This window comes from Rutilus rutilus, assembly GCF_951802725.1.
Source record: "Rutilus rutilus genome assembly, chromosome: 22".
In the NCBI taxonomy this organism is placed as follows: Eukaryota; Metazoa; Chordata; class Actinopteri; order Cypriniformes; family Leuciscidae; genus Rutilus; species Rutilus rutilus.
In genome coordinates, this window is record NC_140227.1 from 22845722 (window position 1) to 22867225 (window position 21504).

At 37.7% G+C, this 21504-nt stretch overlaps 1 protein-coding gene across 3 annotated transcripts in view; it reads right to left on the reverse strand.

Annotated features, from left to right (window-relative positions):
• The window catches only part of igsf21a (immunoglobin superfamily, member 21a), a 247616-nt gene that overhangs the window by 122191 nt on the left and 103921 nt on the right, over positions 1-21504 (reverse strand). For all 3 annotated transcript variants that reach the window (XM_084396183.1, XM_084396182.1, XM_084396181.1), the window contains exon 2: positions 15087-15199. In XM_084396183.1, the coding sequence (XP_084252309.1) occupies positions 15087-15199 (113 nt within the window). The remainder of the gene's footprint in view (positions 1-15086; positions 15200-21504) is intronic.

The following is a 21504-nucleotide window of genomic DNA, read 5'->3' on the forward strand; positions in this document are numbered from 1 at the left end:
GAAATGAACAGCCCTTGGAAGGATGAATTATAACAAAGATAGAGGGTTTGAGTGGTTAGGGAGGAAGAGGGGGTGAGATGTGTCACTTTATGGAAAGATAAGTGGAGAAGGGTTTTATCCCAGTTCTGTACGGCTGAAAGTCAGCCTTTTAAATGCAGAGTGAGGCTGAGAGTGACCCATCCGTACAAATGCCACTGCTTAAAGTGGCACTCAGTCATATTTTCCTCATTAAAAAGGATTTACACAAAAATTAATAGCACTTTCATCAAATATGATTAAAATGATGTAAACTCACACAAGATCACTCATATCTGTACATATACTGGGTCATGCCATCATGTTGAGATCACATGACCAGCCTTGTTTCTACAACCACCAATAAGAATAAGCTTACTTTATATAGTGCTACCCCAGTGCTCAGGATGCTTTACAAACTGAATCATATAAAATATATAAATCATAATAATGTATAACACAAATTCAATACTTGAATTTTTAAGCATTTTAGGTTACATATTAGTTTTTTGTAATTGAATACAAATATACATTAAAATGCATAAAAACAAATAAACAAACTGCATAGTATAAAATGTATAAACTAAATATATTACAATTAATTTTGTGGATGAAATATTTTTTGGTGAATTTTGTAAAGAAGATTTTTTTGATTTTACTTTTAACAAAATAAATGACCAAATACATAAACAAAATATGTATACACTGTGATGGATTTTTAATATATAAAATAGTAAACTGTATATTAAACTAACCATGTTTCTAACATCTAGGGCCCTATCTTGCACCCAGCGCAATTGACTTTGTACACCGACACATGTGTCATTGCTATTTTGCACCCGACGCACAGCGGACTTTTCCCTCCACAGACGCACGTCTGTAAATTAGGGAATGAACTTGTGCTCCCGAGGGCGGTTCAGCAAAAAGAGGCGGCGTGTTCCGGCGCAAACGTTCCCTGGTGCTATTTTGCAGTTCCAGAAAACAATTCCGCCACAGACCAGGAAAAACCGGGTTTTCAGTGGCGCGTTCAGATGCTATTTTAAGGGCGCATGCTTGGCCATAATGTAGCGTGTGGACAACGCGCATACACTTTGCTTCTCTCATCTACACACAGACGCAGCAGTTGCCATTTTTGCAAACCATACATAATTAAGGAAAGGAAAAATATCCCACATGAGGGAAATCATTGTGGTGTCCATGAAGATGTGAAAAAATAGGCATAAATCTAGCTTACACATTTACCAAAATTATCATATGCCTGTTTAACCGAAGCTAATCTGGGCGGGTTTCTCCCATCCCCATACAATGTCACTTCTCTGTCTTTTACGGCCCTGACGAGAACGTTGGTCTCCTCGGCTGTGACCCGCTCCTGGCGTGCGCCTGGCAAGTCCGCCGTTATAATAGCAATCTGGCATGGAACAAACGCGCCTGCTCTTAAAGGGAATGTGATTGGTTTATTTTTACGTTACGCCCAAACCACACCTATGAGAGTAATGTAGCTACTTCAGACCAACCCATTTTAGATTTGCTAGATCCGCCCACAGTTACTTGCGTTTCGCGTTTGATATTTGCGTTTCAGATCGTTAAAATAGGGCCCCTAACCTTATTTCTCTCTTCTTGGGGGAGATTCTTTGAGAAATGCCCAGGATCTCGTTCGGCCGTGATTAAAGCATTTAAAGGACATTTAATATTACAATCAATTAATCAGTTCCAACGAACTCTTTTGATTATTAATTTATTCTAAGAAAAGCGTATCTTTCATGGCCAACGAAAAATAATTATTTCTTAGCATGTACAGCGCTTAGAGCATGTAACAAGATCAAGATTGTAAAATGGACTTTGTTGCAAGCAGAGAATCAGAACCAAATACATATTGTGCACAAGTTTTATTAACTAAATCACAAACATAAACTAAACTAAACAAACATACATACATACATACATACATGCATAGGCAAAATGGTGAGTGATATGGAACCGGAAGCAGGAAATGGAACTATGGAAAATATCTATTTAAAGGTAGGGTAGGTAATCCTGTTCAGAAACACTTTTTTTTATACTGGGTGAAATGGTCCTTCCATCCTGATAGTAGTCAATACATTATGTGTTTAGAAAAAGGAATGAAAAAAATCAGACCTCTGTAGCAGCTGCAGGACAGTAAAAACTCTGACCAATCACTGCCATTCGGTGCGAATGTAAAGAACCAATCAGATGCCTTCATGTCTCGTGCCCGCCCCGAGCCCCACTGCGCGCGCTGCCCTGCGTGCACTCATCACATGTCACCGTTCCCGGAAATATTCAGCTCAAAGCACCTGCATGCAGTCAGCGAAGGCAAACAAGGCAAAAACTACTTCCTCGGACCCTGCCCGCACTCTTGAACGACCTCCTCTGCTTCGCCCTCAACCCCGGACCTGTCCTCGAACCGACGATGCGGTACTTGTCTCCGGACTCGGAGTGTATGTTAGTCTTCATTAGAGTCAACAATGTTTTCATCATGGAAACTCTTACATGCAAAACACCGTATATGTTATGAATCTTACACGAAATTCATCTTCATCACAGTGTAACTGATGGTAATGGAAAAACGTGTATCAATGCAACCTGTTTTTAGTTTTGCCTTATAAATATAGCTCGTTACCGAATCAAACTTTACCATTATCGATATGCTAGCTTGATAGTGAGTACTAAAAGAAACCGTATTTGTTTATATTCATAGTGATAAAGTTAGGTATTTTATTACATGTGATTCTGACATGATGTCACTGTATGTACTGCGCTCCTTCCTCTCCACTCGTCTCAGGTAATAAATGCGTCTTCCAGCTGAGCCTGAGCGTTTGGCGTCGCGCGTTCATGTGTTTTGGGGGCGTGGCTTTGGAAGGAGCTCAGAAGGGAGGGGGTGGGAGTGAATGGAAAAAATGAGCTGTGTTTATTGCAGATTAAAAGGTCTACAGTCACTCGATTTTTATATTTTCTTTTTCAGAGTACTTACATTTTAATTATGTATTGGTATATAAAGACAGTTTAAACAAATTTGGAATGTTTTTTTTTTTGAAAAAAGATGACCTACCCTACCTTTAACTATGAAAAGAACCATCAGCTTATCATTTTCAGAGTACCTCATTAAATTGATACTTGCATGGTCTGTGCAGTGGACACAATTCTTGAAGTGGTTGAAAATTGAATTCGTTGATGGGTCCATGAGTGTCAAATGTCACTGTACAAGTTGCAATCGTTTTCTTCTCCGCTGGATGGAGAAGATATGATCAACTTATGATCAACACGCAGAGCAAATGGTGGGAGTTGCGATGGACTACTTCTGCATTGAATGAAGACGGTGAACTCCTGAGGTTATCCTTGATTCTGTTGTGGTGGAGAGAGAGTCCTCTCTCTCCGGATGAGCACATGGCTGGTTGTAAATCGAGGCCTGCTGCCATGGGGCCTGCTGAGGCCACGCTGGACAGCACGGCATCCTGAACGTACAGAGAAGGCCAAGAGTTGATCATTGTCCATTCAGCGATGGTAAGGTTACAATTTTCTTCTGTGTTGAATTGAAGAAAAGACAGTCTGACTCCTTTGGAAGAGTGAAAAGATAGCAGGCGGTGGTCATGGCCTGCTGGGGCCCTTGTTTATAGAGACCAAACATGGTATCGGTGAGGTTACATTGACCGTTGGTTCTATAATAAAATACATAGTATCAAAGAGATAATAGTATCAAAAGATAATAGTATTAAAAGACACAACACAAGATCATTCACAAAATGTTCTGGAATGCATGTTAATTTCATGTTAATCAGTTCATCGATAAATGAATGCAGGAGAGTCTGTTCTAATATCTGTAGGTCTTGTGGCACATTGCTAAGAGTCATAAAACCAACTTATCTGATCGTGGTCATGGGTAACTAAGACCTTCTTGCCCTGTTTGGGGGGATGGGGCCACAGATCCCAGAGTGAGTTCTAAATATAATTTGTTAAACTATAACAAATACTTGTGTCTGACTTGTCTCAGTCGTTACACGAGCTAGAGTATTAATATTATTGAATGGGGACGTCGATTGTAGATAGTACCACAACACGTAACACAATGCATAATAACAATAAAAAAATGCATAAATATAAAAGTACATTAAACAAAACAAGCATGCCAAACAACTTAACAACAAACACACACATATTTAACACCCAACATAACAGTCGAGCCTGAGTCAACAGCAAAGTCCAGATAAATTGTATAGATCAGCATGTCTGCAATTCACTACTCTAAACAGAATAAGAGTGGAAGAACAACATGTCCACAAGCAGTTCATGTTGGAGCAAACTGCAACAAGGGGAAAAGGCCACAGACAAAATTAACAAAACATTCTACTTCATGAATCCAATTTCGATATGAGTCAGTCCAAGATGAAACAATTTTTAAAAAATGTATTTATTTATTTATTCATTTATGTATTTATATGAATCCAGACACAATTAAACACATTGCTGAGGACATATAAAAGCCAAAACAAACACAGAAAAAAAACATTTCAACATGCCATAATTGTTTGGATCCAATCGTGCTTTTAAAAGTGCTTTTTCAGTGATGGCATGAATGTGTTTTTTCATTATCAGGAGCATGACTAACATCATCACTGAGTGATGGGTAGAATTAAAATTGCTCCGAGCCCACAGGGACAACGCTGCCCTCGCCTCTCCAGATGCCTTTGAGCTTGGCGGACTCAGAGGTCAGCGTCTCATTTTACACCGACAAAAATCTATTACAAAACCCATCTTTCCGCACAAAGAGTTATACCCAGAGGAGGAGAGGGAGGTTTCTTTAATTGTTTCTCCTCTGCCACACAGCTGACCCAAATAGCTGTGGTCCGCAGCGCAAAGATAAGCGCAGGATGAGAAGCAGTGGCCATTGATCTAGCTCAAAACTTCAGCCACTGGAGGATTGAGAGTAAGAAAGGGCAAGAGAGACGCTTCATTTTGACAGTAATGACCATGTTCCACGACTGATTTACAGTTGTCAAAACCACTTAGAGTTACCACAATTTGTGCCAACTGTGGAAAAATCAGCTATTCCCGCATGACCACAAAGTTGCTGAAGTGATTTTAAACTTTTTTTTTTTTTTTTGTACGCTGACAGCTTTTTAAATGTGCTACATTTCCTCCACTATATTTTGCCTTGTTGCAATGTTCCTTTAGCTGGATGGAGAACTTCCCTCGTGTTGTATTTTTCCTACCATTTCAACGCACAGTTTGGCACCTGCTGGCATCTGTTTGAAAAATGTGTTTCAGAGTGCAGCGTGGTGCCCACGTACACCCCTTTCTAAAATCAACACAAGGGTGCACTTTTCTGGCACAATCAGCCCTCTCCAAGATTTTGCCTCTTTCAAATGGCAAAGGCCACATCACTGAACCTTTCAGACGTCCAGCCAGTTTGTTCTGAGTGCTTCAAAAAAAGAGGAATAGAAAATATCTGGATGGCAGCAATGGGCAGCAAGAACATTTGATTCTTCTGAACAAAGACAGGCGTTGTCTCTCCGGGACGTGCTTTCTGTTGAGAAAACTTTCTCCCTAAACTGCAGCGTGACAAAGCAAAAAAAAAAAAAAAAAACTCAAGGTGAATTGGCCTTTTTTTTTATTCACCACACTATTTTCATATTCCTAAAGACAACACGCCTTTGGCAGGGGAATATGACAATGTCGGCCCGAATTAAAATCTCTTTCCTATTCTAATGCAAATGTCACAATCAGCCTTTGATCCACTCCTAATCGCTCAATAAACACAGCCTTGTTTGATCATCCTGTGATAGCAAGATAGATTTAGAAAATCTGTTTTGAGACCAACGATGTCCTCAATGTCATGAGAAAAACCTTATTACTTATAGCTTATAGTTTTTACAAGTGTCCTAAAGAGGTTTCGCTTTCTTTATACAGAGTATTGCTGCTATTCTAAGATTGGTGACTGATTTCTAGTGATACAATAGAAATGAACACTCAGAATCCATGCAGATTTTAAGAGTGCATATTTTCAAAAGTTGTCAAGAAGCGGGGGTTTCTATCAATAATTTTGGCTTTAGAACATTTTAAATAAACAATATAAAATATTTAAAGCTGCAGTAAGTAGTGTTTCCTCTTTGTCGCCATCTTAATTTGAAATCTGCAATTGCAGTTATTCGCGGAATTATCAACTTTACGTGGATTGTGCCTCGGCTCGGCACGGCACAGCGCGGATGAATTCTATGTTTTGAGGAGAATGTGCGGCTGTCAGTCACCGCGCCGGTGTGGATACTGTCATTCAGAATCACAGATTCTACTTTTTGGAAGTATGACCAACATAAGAATTTTCACTGGAAAATGTCATCTGAACAAGTAACATCCACTTTTGTTCTGACCAACTAAGGGAAAAAAAACATTGCAGTAAATCGCGCTGATTAAATCTAACGATCGCTTATCATATCACATCAAACCGTGCAAATTATACTTCGTTCTCAAATTGTTAATGTTAACAACATCAGCATTGCGTGACTACATTTAATGCCCTTCCGATATTTATCCTTGTTTTCGCATGGGCCCATTGCAGTCTCTTTTTTTCTCCGAAATCTTTTGCGTTTTACAATGGGTGAATCTCCAGTTGTCACTGGTGATTGTCATTTGAACCTTTCTGGATCCGCCATCAAATTGATAAGTTTAATTATATCAAGTCATGTGAGAAAAGGCTATAAATCTCCACCTCCAACATCCTCACACGCAACATAGCCTACTAGCCGAGACACCTTCTTTATGTGTATAGATGTGACGTAATGGCGCAAAGACATGCTCGAATTTCCCCTCGGAAATCCACCAGTACCACTGGAATTAAAAACATTACTACAAGCTTACCGTTTTGAATCGAGCTAAGGCAAGCAGATACTTTTGAACACTGGCTGGTTATATATTTGCTTAAATTTATTTTGGATAATTTTTAACCCCAAAAAGTTACGGACTGCAGCTTTAAAATTTAATTTAGCAAACAACATGCTGTCTTTATATTTTAACATTTAATATTTTTTGATATACACTATAAATAGGTCTTTACATGAAAATGTATACACTACCGTTGAAAACTTTGAGTTTCTTTGGAACTTTGGTTTCCACAAAAATACTAAGCAGTACAACAGTTTTCAAGCTGTGATAATAATAAATGTTTCCTGAACATCAAATCAGCAAATTAGAATAATTTCTGAAGGATCATGAGACACTAAAGACTGGAGTAATGATGCTGAAAATTCTGAAGAAAATAAATGGCATCAACAAAATAAATTGCATTTTAAATCTAACCAACCCCAAACTTTTGAAAGGTAGTGTACCTGCATTTATATTTAAAAAGGGGGTCCTTGGAATCAACTGTGTTGAAAACCACTGCCTTGAATAATAAGTCAACAAATTGGTCTTAAAGAAGCACAAAATCATTAGGCTGGATTCCAGATTGATCAGACACATTTCTTGGAGTGCGTTTACATAACACACGTTCTTACATTCAAAAAATGGTACGGGTCTTGAGAAGGGTTTTAAAAAGTGGCACTATTTTCAATTTGAAATGCTTTCAAAAAAACAACACTCATGGTGCAAGATGCTCTAAAAACTGTCCAAATATGCCTGATTGCACATGTATGGTGGTAAGTGCAGCATGCTGTCAGCCTGCAAAATAAAGAACCACCAAATTACATAAAGAAGATGACAAAACTCAAAGCTCATTAATCGACCCCACTAATTAACTAGAGTCAATCATCATGACCCTTCACTAATAACAGCAACACTTCAACTATTTAACAAACAATAGCTTTTCTTAATGTGTACAGAGTATTTTAATAGCCTACTGTATTATACACACTCAACATAATGAAAACAGTCAATGCATAAATGGCATTCAGTGTCTCTTAATAAATGTATTTTGCATGTTGTTCCACTTTTGCACACCGCACACACACAAGACATTCTGGGACAATCAGATGCAGATTCCTTTCGAAAAAACTCATCATTTTCCTTTAAAAACCCATGTAATTTAATGGGACACAGCTTCTGTGAGGAATAATAAACAGTCTTAGTATGGAGTGCAGCTCAAAATACTGGTAAGAAATACTAACAAGTCTGGTTTGTTTGATTTTCGTAATTCATTTCTTTATTTTCACACCATTTATTCTGCAAAAACCACAGTACGTTTAATGAACGAAGGTAGAGGCCTTTAAAAACTAATTGAGAAGAAATTTTAGTATTTCATTTTTTTTTTCATTTCAGAGATAACACTCTCAATGGCAGTAATTCTCTAAGCAAAATCGGTCTTTTAGGGGCTCATTAAACAGCAACATTACATTTAGAGCATCATTTGCTCTGGAGAGTTTGCTTGTGTGGATATAAAGTAGTTAGAATCTTTGCTTTTTATTTTTACATCTGAATATTGATTCAAAGCTTTTCAGAGCCACATTCAGCGTAAATATCAGAGGACATCAAACAATTACGTGGACCATTTGTTTGATTATTATTATATGCTGTATAAGCCAGAGCTACTTGGCAATAATTTGCTCCTTGTGCAACATCCAGGGTATTTAAACCCTTGTTAAATTATTAAAACCGCATGTTTCCCATCATTTTGTAGGTCATCTCACCTCAGTGCCTTAATCTGAAGCTTTAACAAAAACCCTAATAATCACATTGTTTTCACAGTCTTCACCTCAGACAGCCTACACAGCATAAAGCACCGCCTTCAGAAAGCAATCTAGATTCTTTAGAGTCATGGGAGGGTAAAAATATCCAGAAAACAATATTTTTAGCTACGCGGTGCAACTCTCGGCGAAGACTAAAGAGCTTTTTTTCCCGCCTGGGAAGAAAATTTGCATGACACAATTACACAAGGGCTTCTAAAATAGCAGAAAGAGTGGCATGTGGGAGCCCCACAGGAGTGTAGCAACTACACAAAGTGAGAATGCACAGACTCCATCCAACACTTCTGTTACTATAGCAACCAAGTGTAGGAATTTCTCAAACCAGGAATCGGAATGCGGTGCCTCGCAGGTTTAATGTTGAGAAACCGTTTTGTTATTCAGTCTGAGATCACCACCTCTGGGTCAAGAGGTCTTCTGAAGTTGACAGTACACATAGCACTAACAAACAAAATGAAAGTGGTTGAGGTAGCATTCCGTTATGGTGGTCCGAAAGACAGGCGTGTTAATCTGCACACTCCTCCACTCCTTAAAGCTGCATTATCTTGCCAAGAGCAAAGTCATTTGCATACTGTAATGGTGTGCTTCAGTGTCAATACTGGTAATGAGATTTGCGAAGACGTGGGCTACAAACTAAGCCGGGGAAACAACCAAAGTGTCCGGAATATTAGAGCTGAGTGGGAGCCAGAATGCCGAAGACGTGCACATGAGAGTTAAAGGTTGACCTTACTTTGAAAAACATAAAATGAGCTTTCTGAGATGTTGCTGGGTGATATTCACATCTTTTCAATGAAGGCTCACCTTGAAATAGCATTATGTTGATGACTCTGCAATATCAGACATTTTTCAACCACTATTTCAGTGAAGCCTTGTTCCTAATCAAAAAATCGTAAAAAAAAACAAACAATTGGTGTAGAAACTATTTTTTACTCAGAAAATTGTACATTGAAGAAATGGCAAGTAACACATAATTAAACGTAAAAAAAAAAAAGCATTTTCTTGTAAAACGTACTCCAATAATCTGTTTTATTTACAACTTCGAAAAATCATTTTATTACAGTGTATATTAAGAACTTTCATAAAGAAAAAAGGGGAAAAAAAGAAGCTTTATCTAATGCTAGCCTGTCTAATCTGCATGGCCTATTGCAGCAAACCTTTCAGTGAAAAATAATGTTACAAGCCGCATGAGTCCTGAGGGCAAATCGGTGTTAAACTCCCTCTATTGGGTGCAAACCGCTGCCCAGCATGTGTAAACCTGCACTCTGTGAAGAGTAATGAGCAGGAGAGGGTTAATCTGGTGAGATCATAGGTAATTCAGAGTGGCACTCAACAGGCAGTCAGGCGGAAACTCAGTGTTAGCAGCCGTCACCGTCGAGCTGCCCGGTGGGACGGGGCCGAGGCTATCTCTTCATTAGAATGACATAATCAGTACAAGCACAATGTGAGATGAACTGCCAGGCGTTTCATTGAGGAAAATTCTCCATGGGCCTTCCCAGGATTCTAAGCTCGCGCCCAACTCCATGGGCGTAATATAAAACAGCTTCAAAGTGATTTCTAAGTCTATTTTTAGCAACACCCATGGTGCATTATCAAGGCATCAATGGTTTGTCTGTAGTTTAATATAAGACCATTCTAACGGTCTCACTGGGAAACAGGGACATGTATGTGATAATTAAAGATGTTTTGCAACATTGCACTTACTCAGGATGCTTTAATGCATTTGGACTACTATTTTCATTAGTACTTTAACTTCTAAAGATATGGCGAATGTGATAGGTGGGCTCCTCCATGACTTTATGTGCTCAAGAACATTATAAACCTCAGGACAAGGAATCCATTTAAATGAATAAAAGAAAAACCTTTTCATCTAACATCATGCAGCACTTGATCGGTTCACATTTTCCATCCTCAGGTTCCATTAGTGGTGTAACGGTACATGTATTTATCCCGAACCGTACATTATGGATGCCACGGTTCGGTGCATACAGTCGCACGGCGAATACATTCAGTCACAGGCGATCCACACTCCAATCCAGAAGGGGGCGCGCACGGCAATGCAACGCTGTTTTCTACCAGTAAAAAGCGCAGAAGAAGAGGCGATTAAGCGATATGTTTACATCTCTTAACCAGTTTCAACTGCGGAAAGATGTCAAAACAGCCTGAGAAAATATCTCACGTAGCATTACATTTCCCTCGAGCATTTAGTGTCGACAGCAGGTTAGTTCGCTCGAGAAATTAACTCTAGATTTAGAAGTTGATGCAAAACCTGCCTTATGTGCAATTTACAGTCATTTATTTTTTATTTTTTTGAGTGATGATTATTAAAATAGCAACTAAATATAATAATTTGGGCTCTGTTGTCAGTTGTAACCTTTAAAGGTCCCGTTTTTCGTGTGTTTTTGAAGCTTTGATTGTGTTTACAGTGTGCAATATAACGTGTTCATGTTTCGCGTGTAAAAAAACACAGTATTTTTCACACAATACTTATCTGTATACCACTGTTTTCACTGTCCTAAGAACGGGCTGATGACTTCCTTGTTCTATGAAGTCCCTCCTTCAGAAATACGTAACGAGTTCTGATTGTGCCAGCGGTTCCTGTGTTGTGATTGCAGCTTAGCGTACGTTGCCCGGAAAGGTCACGCCTCTAACCATAATGTGGAGATGCATGCGCTCAGTGTTATTGTAAACATGTCTTTAATATTACCCTATCAATTTGAGCCGGAATCAGACCTGGAGAACATTGATGAAGAGGATCGAGTAGACTTGGACTCCGGGATGAAAATAACAGCGTCTCGACGACATGGCGACAAACACACTCCACAAACGCAACTCTTCCTCTTCTCCGTGGGAGCGCAACAAGACCACGCCCCCTTTTTTTGTGTATTCCTGTGGGCGGAGGTTAGTCAAAAAACTGTTCTAGTGACGTCATTAAAGAAGGAAGTAGAGGGATGTAGTCCAAACCGGCCGTTCGATGTAGGCGACTTCTGTTAAATAAAATATCTCGCTTGGCATTGAACTTTGAGCTTTATCATTTTACAGATATTATTTATACTCTAACAACAACATTACACACTAACTAAAGTTTGAAACATGGGATCACGAAGAACGGGACCTTTAATATTATAGTAATGTGTAATTAAGGGCTCCCCATATAGTTTACAGCATTAGCTAAGATAGATTTTTTTCATCCTTAAGAAAAGTAATTATAATAGAATTTATTTAAAAATAAAATTTGTAAAAAAAAAAAAAAAAAAGTTTAATAAAAAAAATGTGTGTTTAGTTTTCTCCCCCCTGCTGTACCGAACCTGTACCAAACCATGACTTCAATATGAGGTACGTACCGAACTGTAATGTTTGTGTACCATTACACCCCTAATATATATATATATAACTTTGATTAACTTTTTTGATCCACTTCAAATGTTGACTGTATATATGCTACTAATATTCTACAACAGTCTGTGACATAATTTTTTGCATTGCCTCAACAAATGCCATAATCCAACAATTGTTGTTTTGTTGGAGAAGTGTGAACTAGCGTTCATTCATCACATATTATGCATGTAAAACACCAGAGGATATTGAAATGCACACTCCACTCAAAACTTGATTTGCTGTTGTCATGGACCTGAAGCAGAGGCAGCTATTAAGAAGAAAACGAATCCTCCAATCAGGCAACAAGCCTCAATTTGGCATGAGTGCTTTTTGGCAGCGCTGGTTAAAGAGCCTCTCCATAGTAATATCCTTTATCTGAGCAGCAGAGGAAGCGCCTCAGCCCGACAGAGAATCTTAAAGGAGAAGTCGGGCTGTGGTGTGCATTACAAAACCCTCAAACTGGGCCCGTCAAGATAACAGCATCCCCGTAATGAACAACCCACAGCTGCGATCTTTTATTCAAACAGCCTCTGTGTCATCTGCCAGAGCTGTTGATTAGATATTGTAAATCCCAAAGGTGGATATCAACCAGGGTTACATTTCGAACAAAAGCAAAAACTGAGAAGTTGACAGTTCAGTCAAATAAAAACCTGAGATTTAAGAAACTTTATCAACCAAGTGCAGATAATTGATTTATAATGTATTAAGCCCTGTGCTGATCAGCAGTCATAGGAGAGCGAGTTGGTTCATTTTACCACCTTGTGGTTTTGATCATACGCCAAATGCCCGCAGAGGCATATGAGGATATGAATTAGGATTTGAATATTATCTTCATAAAAAATGTATGTATTCTTTTTTTCTGTCAAACCCCCCCCCCCCCCCCCCCACCCCCCCCCCCCCCCCCCCCCCAACAAAGTTAACTTTCATCTGAGCAATAAACAGCCAATCATGCAGGGAAGAGACCTTGTGCAAACAAACAAGCTTCCTGGAACCTGTACTGATTCAGTGGGACTGTCTAACCGTTCAGTATGATGTATGAGACTATAGCTAATATGTAAAGTGCTATTAATCTCTTTTTGTTCTGTCTGGAAAGGTCAGCATTTGCAAAGACAAGTATGGAGACAGTAGATGTGTCGCATTTGTGAACAGAAGGTTGAATCAAAGACTGTTTAGGTCTTAAACAGATATGGCCTCAACCATCTGTCTGAACATGATCAGATCACAGATTTTGACTGTGTATTGATACACGGTACATCCACAGCCGAGCTAAGAGATTCGTCCATATTGGTTTTACTACATTATACAGATTTTACTCTAGGGCAGTCAGTTCATATATATTGCATATGTGATTTATGCAGCTATGTACTGTAAAATTTATTCAGAAATGTATCTTGCAAAAAATGCTTAAATAATCCATTCGCTTATTGCTAGGCAAAGAGCTAATAGTGGGTGGTAAAATGTGAAGCATCCAGCTGGGATCCATTAAGACAGGTCCATCATGACCAGATGAAAATTAAAGATGAAGTATTTCTGTGCCACTATCATCAACAAACAGAATTGTAAAAATGATTCCTAAACACTCCCCGGTCTGCCATTGGTCAAACAAACAGACAGTCCCTCCCCAAACGCACATCATTGGTTGATCCAATGTTGCTGGTCGGAATAGACAGTGCAACAGTCTGGTTTTGGAAGTAACACTCCCATTCATTTTCTCCATATAGGAATTGATTTTTAATGATAACTTATTAGCTGTTAAAGACAGACCTACTGTGAGCTACGAGTTTGTTAAGCAGTGGTATATGCTTTTGTCGAAGCAATCAGCCTTTATTATTTCAACTTATTTTCAAAGAAATCATGTTTAACAATACTCCTGGGGAAAAACTACATTGCCCACGATTTTGCAGATAAATCTTTACCAATCAGAGAATCACAACAAGCAAATATTGTCAAAACAACATTTTAGCGCACACCACACTCCCATGAAGCACTCTGCAATGCAGTTCTTTCCTTTATTAAAGGGTTAGTTCACCCCGCAAAAAAATGGTCATTTACAAGTCAAGTCATCCCAAACCTGCATGAGTTTCTTTCTTCTGTTTAACACAAAATAAGATATTTTAAAGAATGTTGGTAACTAGACAGTTGACGGTAGCCATTGACTTCCATTGCAGAAAAAAAAAATACTATGAAAGTCAACGGCTAGAGTCAACTGTCTGGTTAACATTCTTCAAAATATCTTCTTTTGTGTCCAACAGAAGAAACAAACTCATACAGGTCTGAGGGTGAGCAAATTATTACAGAATAAAAATGTTTGTGTGAACTATCCCTCATTAATTGTACCTTTATATTTTTGTCTGATTTTCAAATACTTATTTCCTTCAAATTAAAGTTTGTAATGTTGTGATTCACCTTGTAACTGGTTGGATCGGCTCATGGCTTATAACTCTTTAAAGACCTTATCATAATCCCTATGAGGAAAACCACTCTATGGTCAAAACATACAAAGCAATGTTTTAACCAAATAAATAAATATGTTGATATGAAATAAAAATTTGAAATATAATTTTACCTTAAAGCTTATGCTAAAATAAAAACAGTCAACAAAACAATCAGCCTCTAAGGCCATTTTCACTCCATAAATGAGAAGGCAGATTGGTGGCAGTTGAATTTGTATGAAACAACAGCGATCGCTTGAGCAAGTCAACAGTGCGATGCCCAAAACATGAAAGTAGCGGTGGGTTGTGTTGATCAGTCAGATATACAGTGTTTCCATGGACAACAGTGAATATTAATGTATAGGCCTATCTGCAGCTGACCAATAAGAAGCAAGTATTTCACAGAGACGTTTAATAATAAACGTCTCTATGGCCTCAAGATCACACAGTTTAAAAGGCAGAACTTTAACAAGTTAAATTGCAATAACAGGTCCAATCAGAGAAGAAAAGAACAGATTATGAACTTAAACAGTACATTAATGATGAAATATTAGCACATATGCAGAAAACAGCAACTTACCCTGTACCAAACGATCTCTCTCAATCTTCCATCTGTCTTGAAGTTGCACTTTAGAGTCACCGTTTCTCCCACAACAACTGGTAGCAAGGGCTCTATCGTTACAGTCAGATATCCTGCAGAGGCAAAGTGAGACATCACTGGAACCATGTTCATTTTCACACATTTAAAAAAAGAGCCAAATGATGACCAGATGGTAATACACGGGGTGCAGGTTGAAAAGATTAACAACCATACCACTCCATGATATCATTTATATTATTCCGAATTATTACAGAATGAATTGAAACTAATTAAAACACCTTTGTTTCTAGGGAAACTAAGACTTTCACTCAAAATAACTAGGCTAAAACATGTCTGTCATGCTGAATCTGAAGTTTGTAAAATGAGAATTGCTCAAAGAGTCACGTTTTATGATCATGAATATAACAAGGCCACAAACACATTTGGACAAGTAAACAATAAACAAAGAATAACAAAAAAAAAAAAAAAAAATCGAAATAAACTGGGTTTAGGCTATTCAAGACAAAAATATTAAGATCGCAGAATCAACCTAAACATACTGTATATTCACGTATACCAACAAAATGAATTTTTATGGGTGAAATCAGACAGAAATAGCCCTTTAAAGTAATAACTGCAGGTTACCACATTTTACAGTGTAACAGTTTTTTTGCAGTACTTTGCTGTAAAAGTGTTTAACATCACATCCACTTCTGAGATGTACCTTCAGTTTTATATAAAATTGCACATTAGCTATGGTATGCATTTGTTGATAAAAAAAATAAGTAAATGTTATGTAATGTTTTTGACAAATTAGTTATGTAAATTACATGTAAATCTTTAAGTGTGTTCAGTTCTACAGAACTCAAGTTATGCTAATTTTGTATAATCAAAAATTAAATGAGAAATCACACAATTTATTCTGTTCTAATATTCAAAGATATGAACACGAAACAAAAAGGCCCCACAACTTTGATCGGCTCTTCAAGTGGATCTGCATTTCCCTAGTATCAAACAGATACAATAATGAAAAAAATATACAAGTTTTAAAAATTAAAAAAGTACAATGTGAATTTTTTTTTTTTTTTTACATTCTCAAACTCGGATCTTCTCAACAGCACATCACACACACTCAGAAGTGTGAAGGAGAGCTTCATTTGCTTCATTAATTACACTTAAGCCATGGACACTTTGCCATCTGTTTAATTTAGTCTCCAAATCAGCTTGGCTATTGCAGTCCCACCCCACAAATAAACTGACGCTTCGGCTAACTCCTGCTAGCCACAACTATAACAATTAGCCCGCGTCTTTATATACAGCCTTTTGAGGACCTGCACTTCATCATGGCATATGGCCGACCTTTTTATGCATGCTATATAAACGCTTTTTTTCTTGTTCTAAAATGCTTTGTAACAAGTTTTGCATCATTTCATAAGAATTCTATGGGAAACAAATTCTTCCACATTAGACCGTGCACCTAATTCACATATGCGGATCTCTGGATAATTTCTGATTAACCAAATACGTGCTCTCGGTTTAGGGAGTTAATGAGCGCAATTACAAAGTTGATCACATTTTCGACACACTGAAAACACATTTATCAAAATGCTTGGGTGCAGACATGAATGACAAATGGAAGAGCTCTCGCCTCTTAAGGATAAAGATGGGAATGTCCTGCTCTAGTGAGTGCTCTCTCTAGCTGCCTAGCAGGTGGCCTGGATCCTACTGACTGCACAGTCTATCCATCTAACCAGTCAATACTCCTCTTACCACAGACAGCGAAAGAGGAGGGAGAGCCACATCATCAATGTGAGGAAACTTCGGTTCATTTATTAAAAACAAATATACGGTATGAACTAAACATACATATATACATATACATATATATATATATACATATATACATATACATATATATACATATATATATATATATATATATATATATATATATATATATATATATATATGTGTGTGTGTGTGTGTGTGTGTGTGTGTGTGTGTGTGTGTGTGTGTGTGTGTGTGTGTGTGTGTGTGTGTGTGTGTGTGTGTGTGTGTGTGTGTGTGTGTGTGTGTGTGTGTGTGTGTGTGTGTGTGTGTGTGTGGGTGTGTGTGTGTTTTTCTGTGTCTGTGTATAGATAGACAGACGGACGATATATAGATAGACGTTTTTTTTAAATTAATACCAAATCTTAGAATGCCCCTAAAGCATTCATTTCCTATTACAGGAGGGAATACTAATTGCATATGTTTCATATTCATCTGGAACATCACTTCATAAGGAGATATCCAATCTTACATGCCATTGCATGCTGGGAAATTAAGTCCCTCATCGTGGGGGACAAATTAAAATAAAACTCCTTAGCGCTCTCTGCCAATCTGCTCATTTACCTTAAGAGATAAGACATTTAATTGAAGACTATAGACTACAGCAGATTTATTGAATATTGATGTAAAATGAAAAACATTGAAAGCTCCCTAGGGGAGTGATTATTACCTGGAGAATTAAATATTATAAGAGCCAAATCTATATACATTACAATTTTCAACCGAAAATCTCACAGTTGACGTTCATGTGATTACAGCCTTGACGTGCTGTTTTACAATCAAATATCTTTTACATTTACATCATATTTACATTCCACCTAATAGTGATGTGTCACATTAGATATTACTCTTCATTTCAACAATGCTGTAATACAATTTCAGGACCACAGACAGCAACACACAATAATTTCCCCAAGATTCCACAGCGTTTTTAGACCAACATTACTTTTAAAACCCATTTAATGTTTTTAAGTCTCTGAATGAATTATGCATTGCACCCAAAACAACAATTGTTGTCAAGTGCTCAAACAAGTATGTGAGCATGAATCGTTATGCCTCAGCGTAATCTAGGAACGTAAAATGAAATGATTCGCAGGACCAATTCCGTGCTTTTCAATAATCTGTCCATCTTGAGGTCTCAATTAGCTCTTGTCAGACAAAACAGCTCAATTGCTCACCGCATCGGCCAAGGCCTTATCACTGTGTCAGACTGACAGAATTGACTTGCAATTCTGTACATTTATCTCGGTGGAAGACAGAGCAGCTCCCTCTAAGCCTTGAGGGAAATAAGAGAGCAAGGATAGGAACAAATTCCAGCAGATCTGCGACCTCACTTCGTTTCAAAATTCCCAAACTGTGATGGAGCCTGAACCCCAAGAAATCACTTTCTCCCAAACTTTGCCTTCTAGAAATTGAGTCGGTTCCTGGGTCCTAAAGCAAGACGTATTGAGCACAGCTAGATTGCTGAAAACATATACACATGAAGACATTGACACAGTCAGATGGCCTTTCCTTTTAAATTATGAAGACTGATTTATATCAGTCCTCTGTCGGAAAGAGTCGTTCTGAAATGTTACGTTCCTATTGTAAGGTGGCCTGCCAATGCAACACGCGAAGCATTCTCTCTGAGATCTAGCTGCACCTTGATGTGCTTGTTAAAGAATCTTAATTTAATCATCACGCTCGAGGGATCTTTACGCCGGAGGAGATTTGAATGGATAAGCCTCGAGAGCTACAGGTCATTAAAAGGAGCTGAAGCTCTCAAATAAAATCCCTTCCACTTAGCACCCATACATCCATAAAGAGCTTTGAAAGTCTCGAGAAATTGGTGCAAGGGAAGCATTATGTTCATATGTCGTATTTTTATTTAAATGTCAAATCATTAAGTAGGGTAAAAAAAATAAGATACTTAAAGAGTGAGAAAATCACCACTTAAAGAAACAGAGCAATTTATTCTAGCTGAAAGAGATTTACTTTGTGTGGGTAAAAACAGTGTATGAACAGTATGCGTATATAAAAAGTATATATAGATATGTGTGTGTAGATAGATAGATAGATAGATAGATAGATAGATAGATAGATATATAGATAGGAGTATATTTACACACACACACAGAGAGAGAGAGAGAGAGAGAGAGAGAGAGAGACTTATGCAAAATTCACTTTTACATGTTTGAACACTGATGTGTTGTACAAACAGGTAATGTATTTAAACAACCAGCCAATGTATGTAAAAATCCATCCACTTTTTTTACAATCCACATCTTTTTTTACGATCCACATAAATAAATAAAAACTAAAAAAAACTAATAATACACTGAAAATATATTTTTTTAATCTAGAAAGTCTACTTTCTAGAATAACTAACTTAACTTCTCCCTGCATTTTAATAGCATCCTTTCACTGCTTAAACAATAGCGACTAAAGAAAAATTACAAGTTGTAAATTGGAACCAGTGTTGTACAAATCACGTTGATGTAAAATTCTTCTTTTGTCCGATCTTTTCTTCCTGCATTGTTAATCGTTCCGCTTTTGAAATTCAAATGAGACACAGTTTCCCACCCAATCATGGCTACGGTAGCGGCCTCCTTAGCGTGAGGCTATATATGCCTTTGTGTTTGCATGCTAATTTAGGGCCGAAAAAGGGCTATGAGCAGAATTGTGTGATATTGCGTGACTTACTGATACGGAAAGAGCCATGAGCAGAGACTTTAAAATAGCTCATTACATGGACTTGTGCACTTGAGTCTGAGCAGTACATATTTCAAACACTCCCCCAACCCCCCAAACTGATGTCCAACCGAAAAAGGTCCAGGTTTCATAAGCCTTCAAAAGAAATGACAGCCGACAAACAAAATATTTTAATGATAGGGCAAACGGCCACAGCGAGAAGGGGAGTTTTTAGAGGGACTCACTGATTCTCCAATAACTGCGCCTATGGGCAAGCGGTCAGGCTTGGCTAAGCCATGAAGTCTCTGCTAGAGCTAGCTTAAGGAAAGACCACGGCCGGATTACCCAATTACACGGAGCAATGATGAGAGAGTTGGCCAAGAAGTTCACTTCGGTATCGGCGTAGCTGTTAACCACACAGGCAGTTCAATTTCTACTTCGCTGCTACATGTTACATCATACGAGTCAGCCTACAACTCAACTGTAATTGAATAACCTCATTGCACCTTCTAGCAGAAATGCCATCCGTCATTTTTTGTGCTGGGGACTAATAGTCCAGAATTTCCTCCGATATGATTTGTCTTCATATTTGTTGAATACTTAATGAAAATACTAATGAGGTTGATAGGAAGGACGACTAAACAAGGGTGTTCACGATAACTCCGGGTAGCATATTGTCTACAGCCAAATAAAGGACACATTTAGCGTTTAGCCCAAGGCAGCATTGGAATTCTGTGAGGTAAAGCTAAATGATTTAAAACCAAACTATTCCTGGCACATACCTCCATCTAAATCCCTTTCACACCGTCCCCATATCACTAAGGAGGGCATACGTTCACACCTGCTCTGGACTGTTGGGAAATCAGCCCAATCCGGTGAACCTCTGACAGATGACACATCCTGTATCCCGTCACACCTGGGTCTCCCCAATGCTCAATCCTTTTGATGTCAACAAACTGTAAGCATCATGCCCTAACCAGCATAAACTCACATCACATAAATGTCTGCTGCCAATCCGGCTATGCACTCCCATGGGCGGAAGGATTCAGCCTGTCAATGTTAAGTTGAGGGACGGATACAACAATCAGAATGTAAATAGACCTTAGCTAAGCAGGTAAAATGGAATCAGCTAATGTGATTTACACAAACTTCATCATCATGACAGATTTCTAAGTGTTAACAATTGCAATCAGTAAAAAAAAAAAAAAAAAAAAAAAAAAAGAAGTTTTTATTTATTGTTGAAACATATGAAAAGGTTTTTTTTTTAAATAACCAATAGCCTTGAGTCAACATGAGTCTGTGAACTAGGTTTTACTTGTTGCTATTGCTAGTCAAAGGCAGATGTTATTAGGGAGAGAGACTTCTCATAATAGGGAGCATTTGATTAGTCACTTGTACATTGAACATTTGTATGTCATCTAGATAAAACATTTCTCACATAATTATATTTTACGGTCAACATATTTTTAAAAATATTTTTCTTGATTGAAAATGTATTTTAAATTGACAGTAATATCTATCTATCTATCTATCTACAGACACACAAAAAAACATACATATACACACATATATATATATATATATATATATATATATATATATATATATATATATATATATACATACATATACATATATATATATATATATATATGTGTGTGTATTTGTATGTTTTTTTTGTGTGTCGGTAGATAGATAGATAGATAGATAGATAGATAGATAGATAGATAGATAGATAGATAGATAGATAGATAGATAGATAGATAGATAGATAGATAGATAGATAGATAGATAGATAGATAGATAGATAGATAGATAGATAGATAGATAGATAGATAGATAGATAGATAGATAGATAGATAGATAGATAGATAGATAGATAGATAGATAGATAGATAGACAGACACACACACACACACAC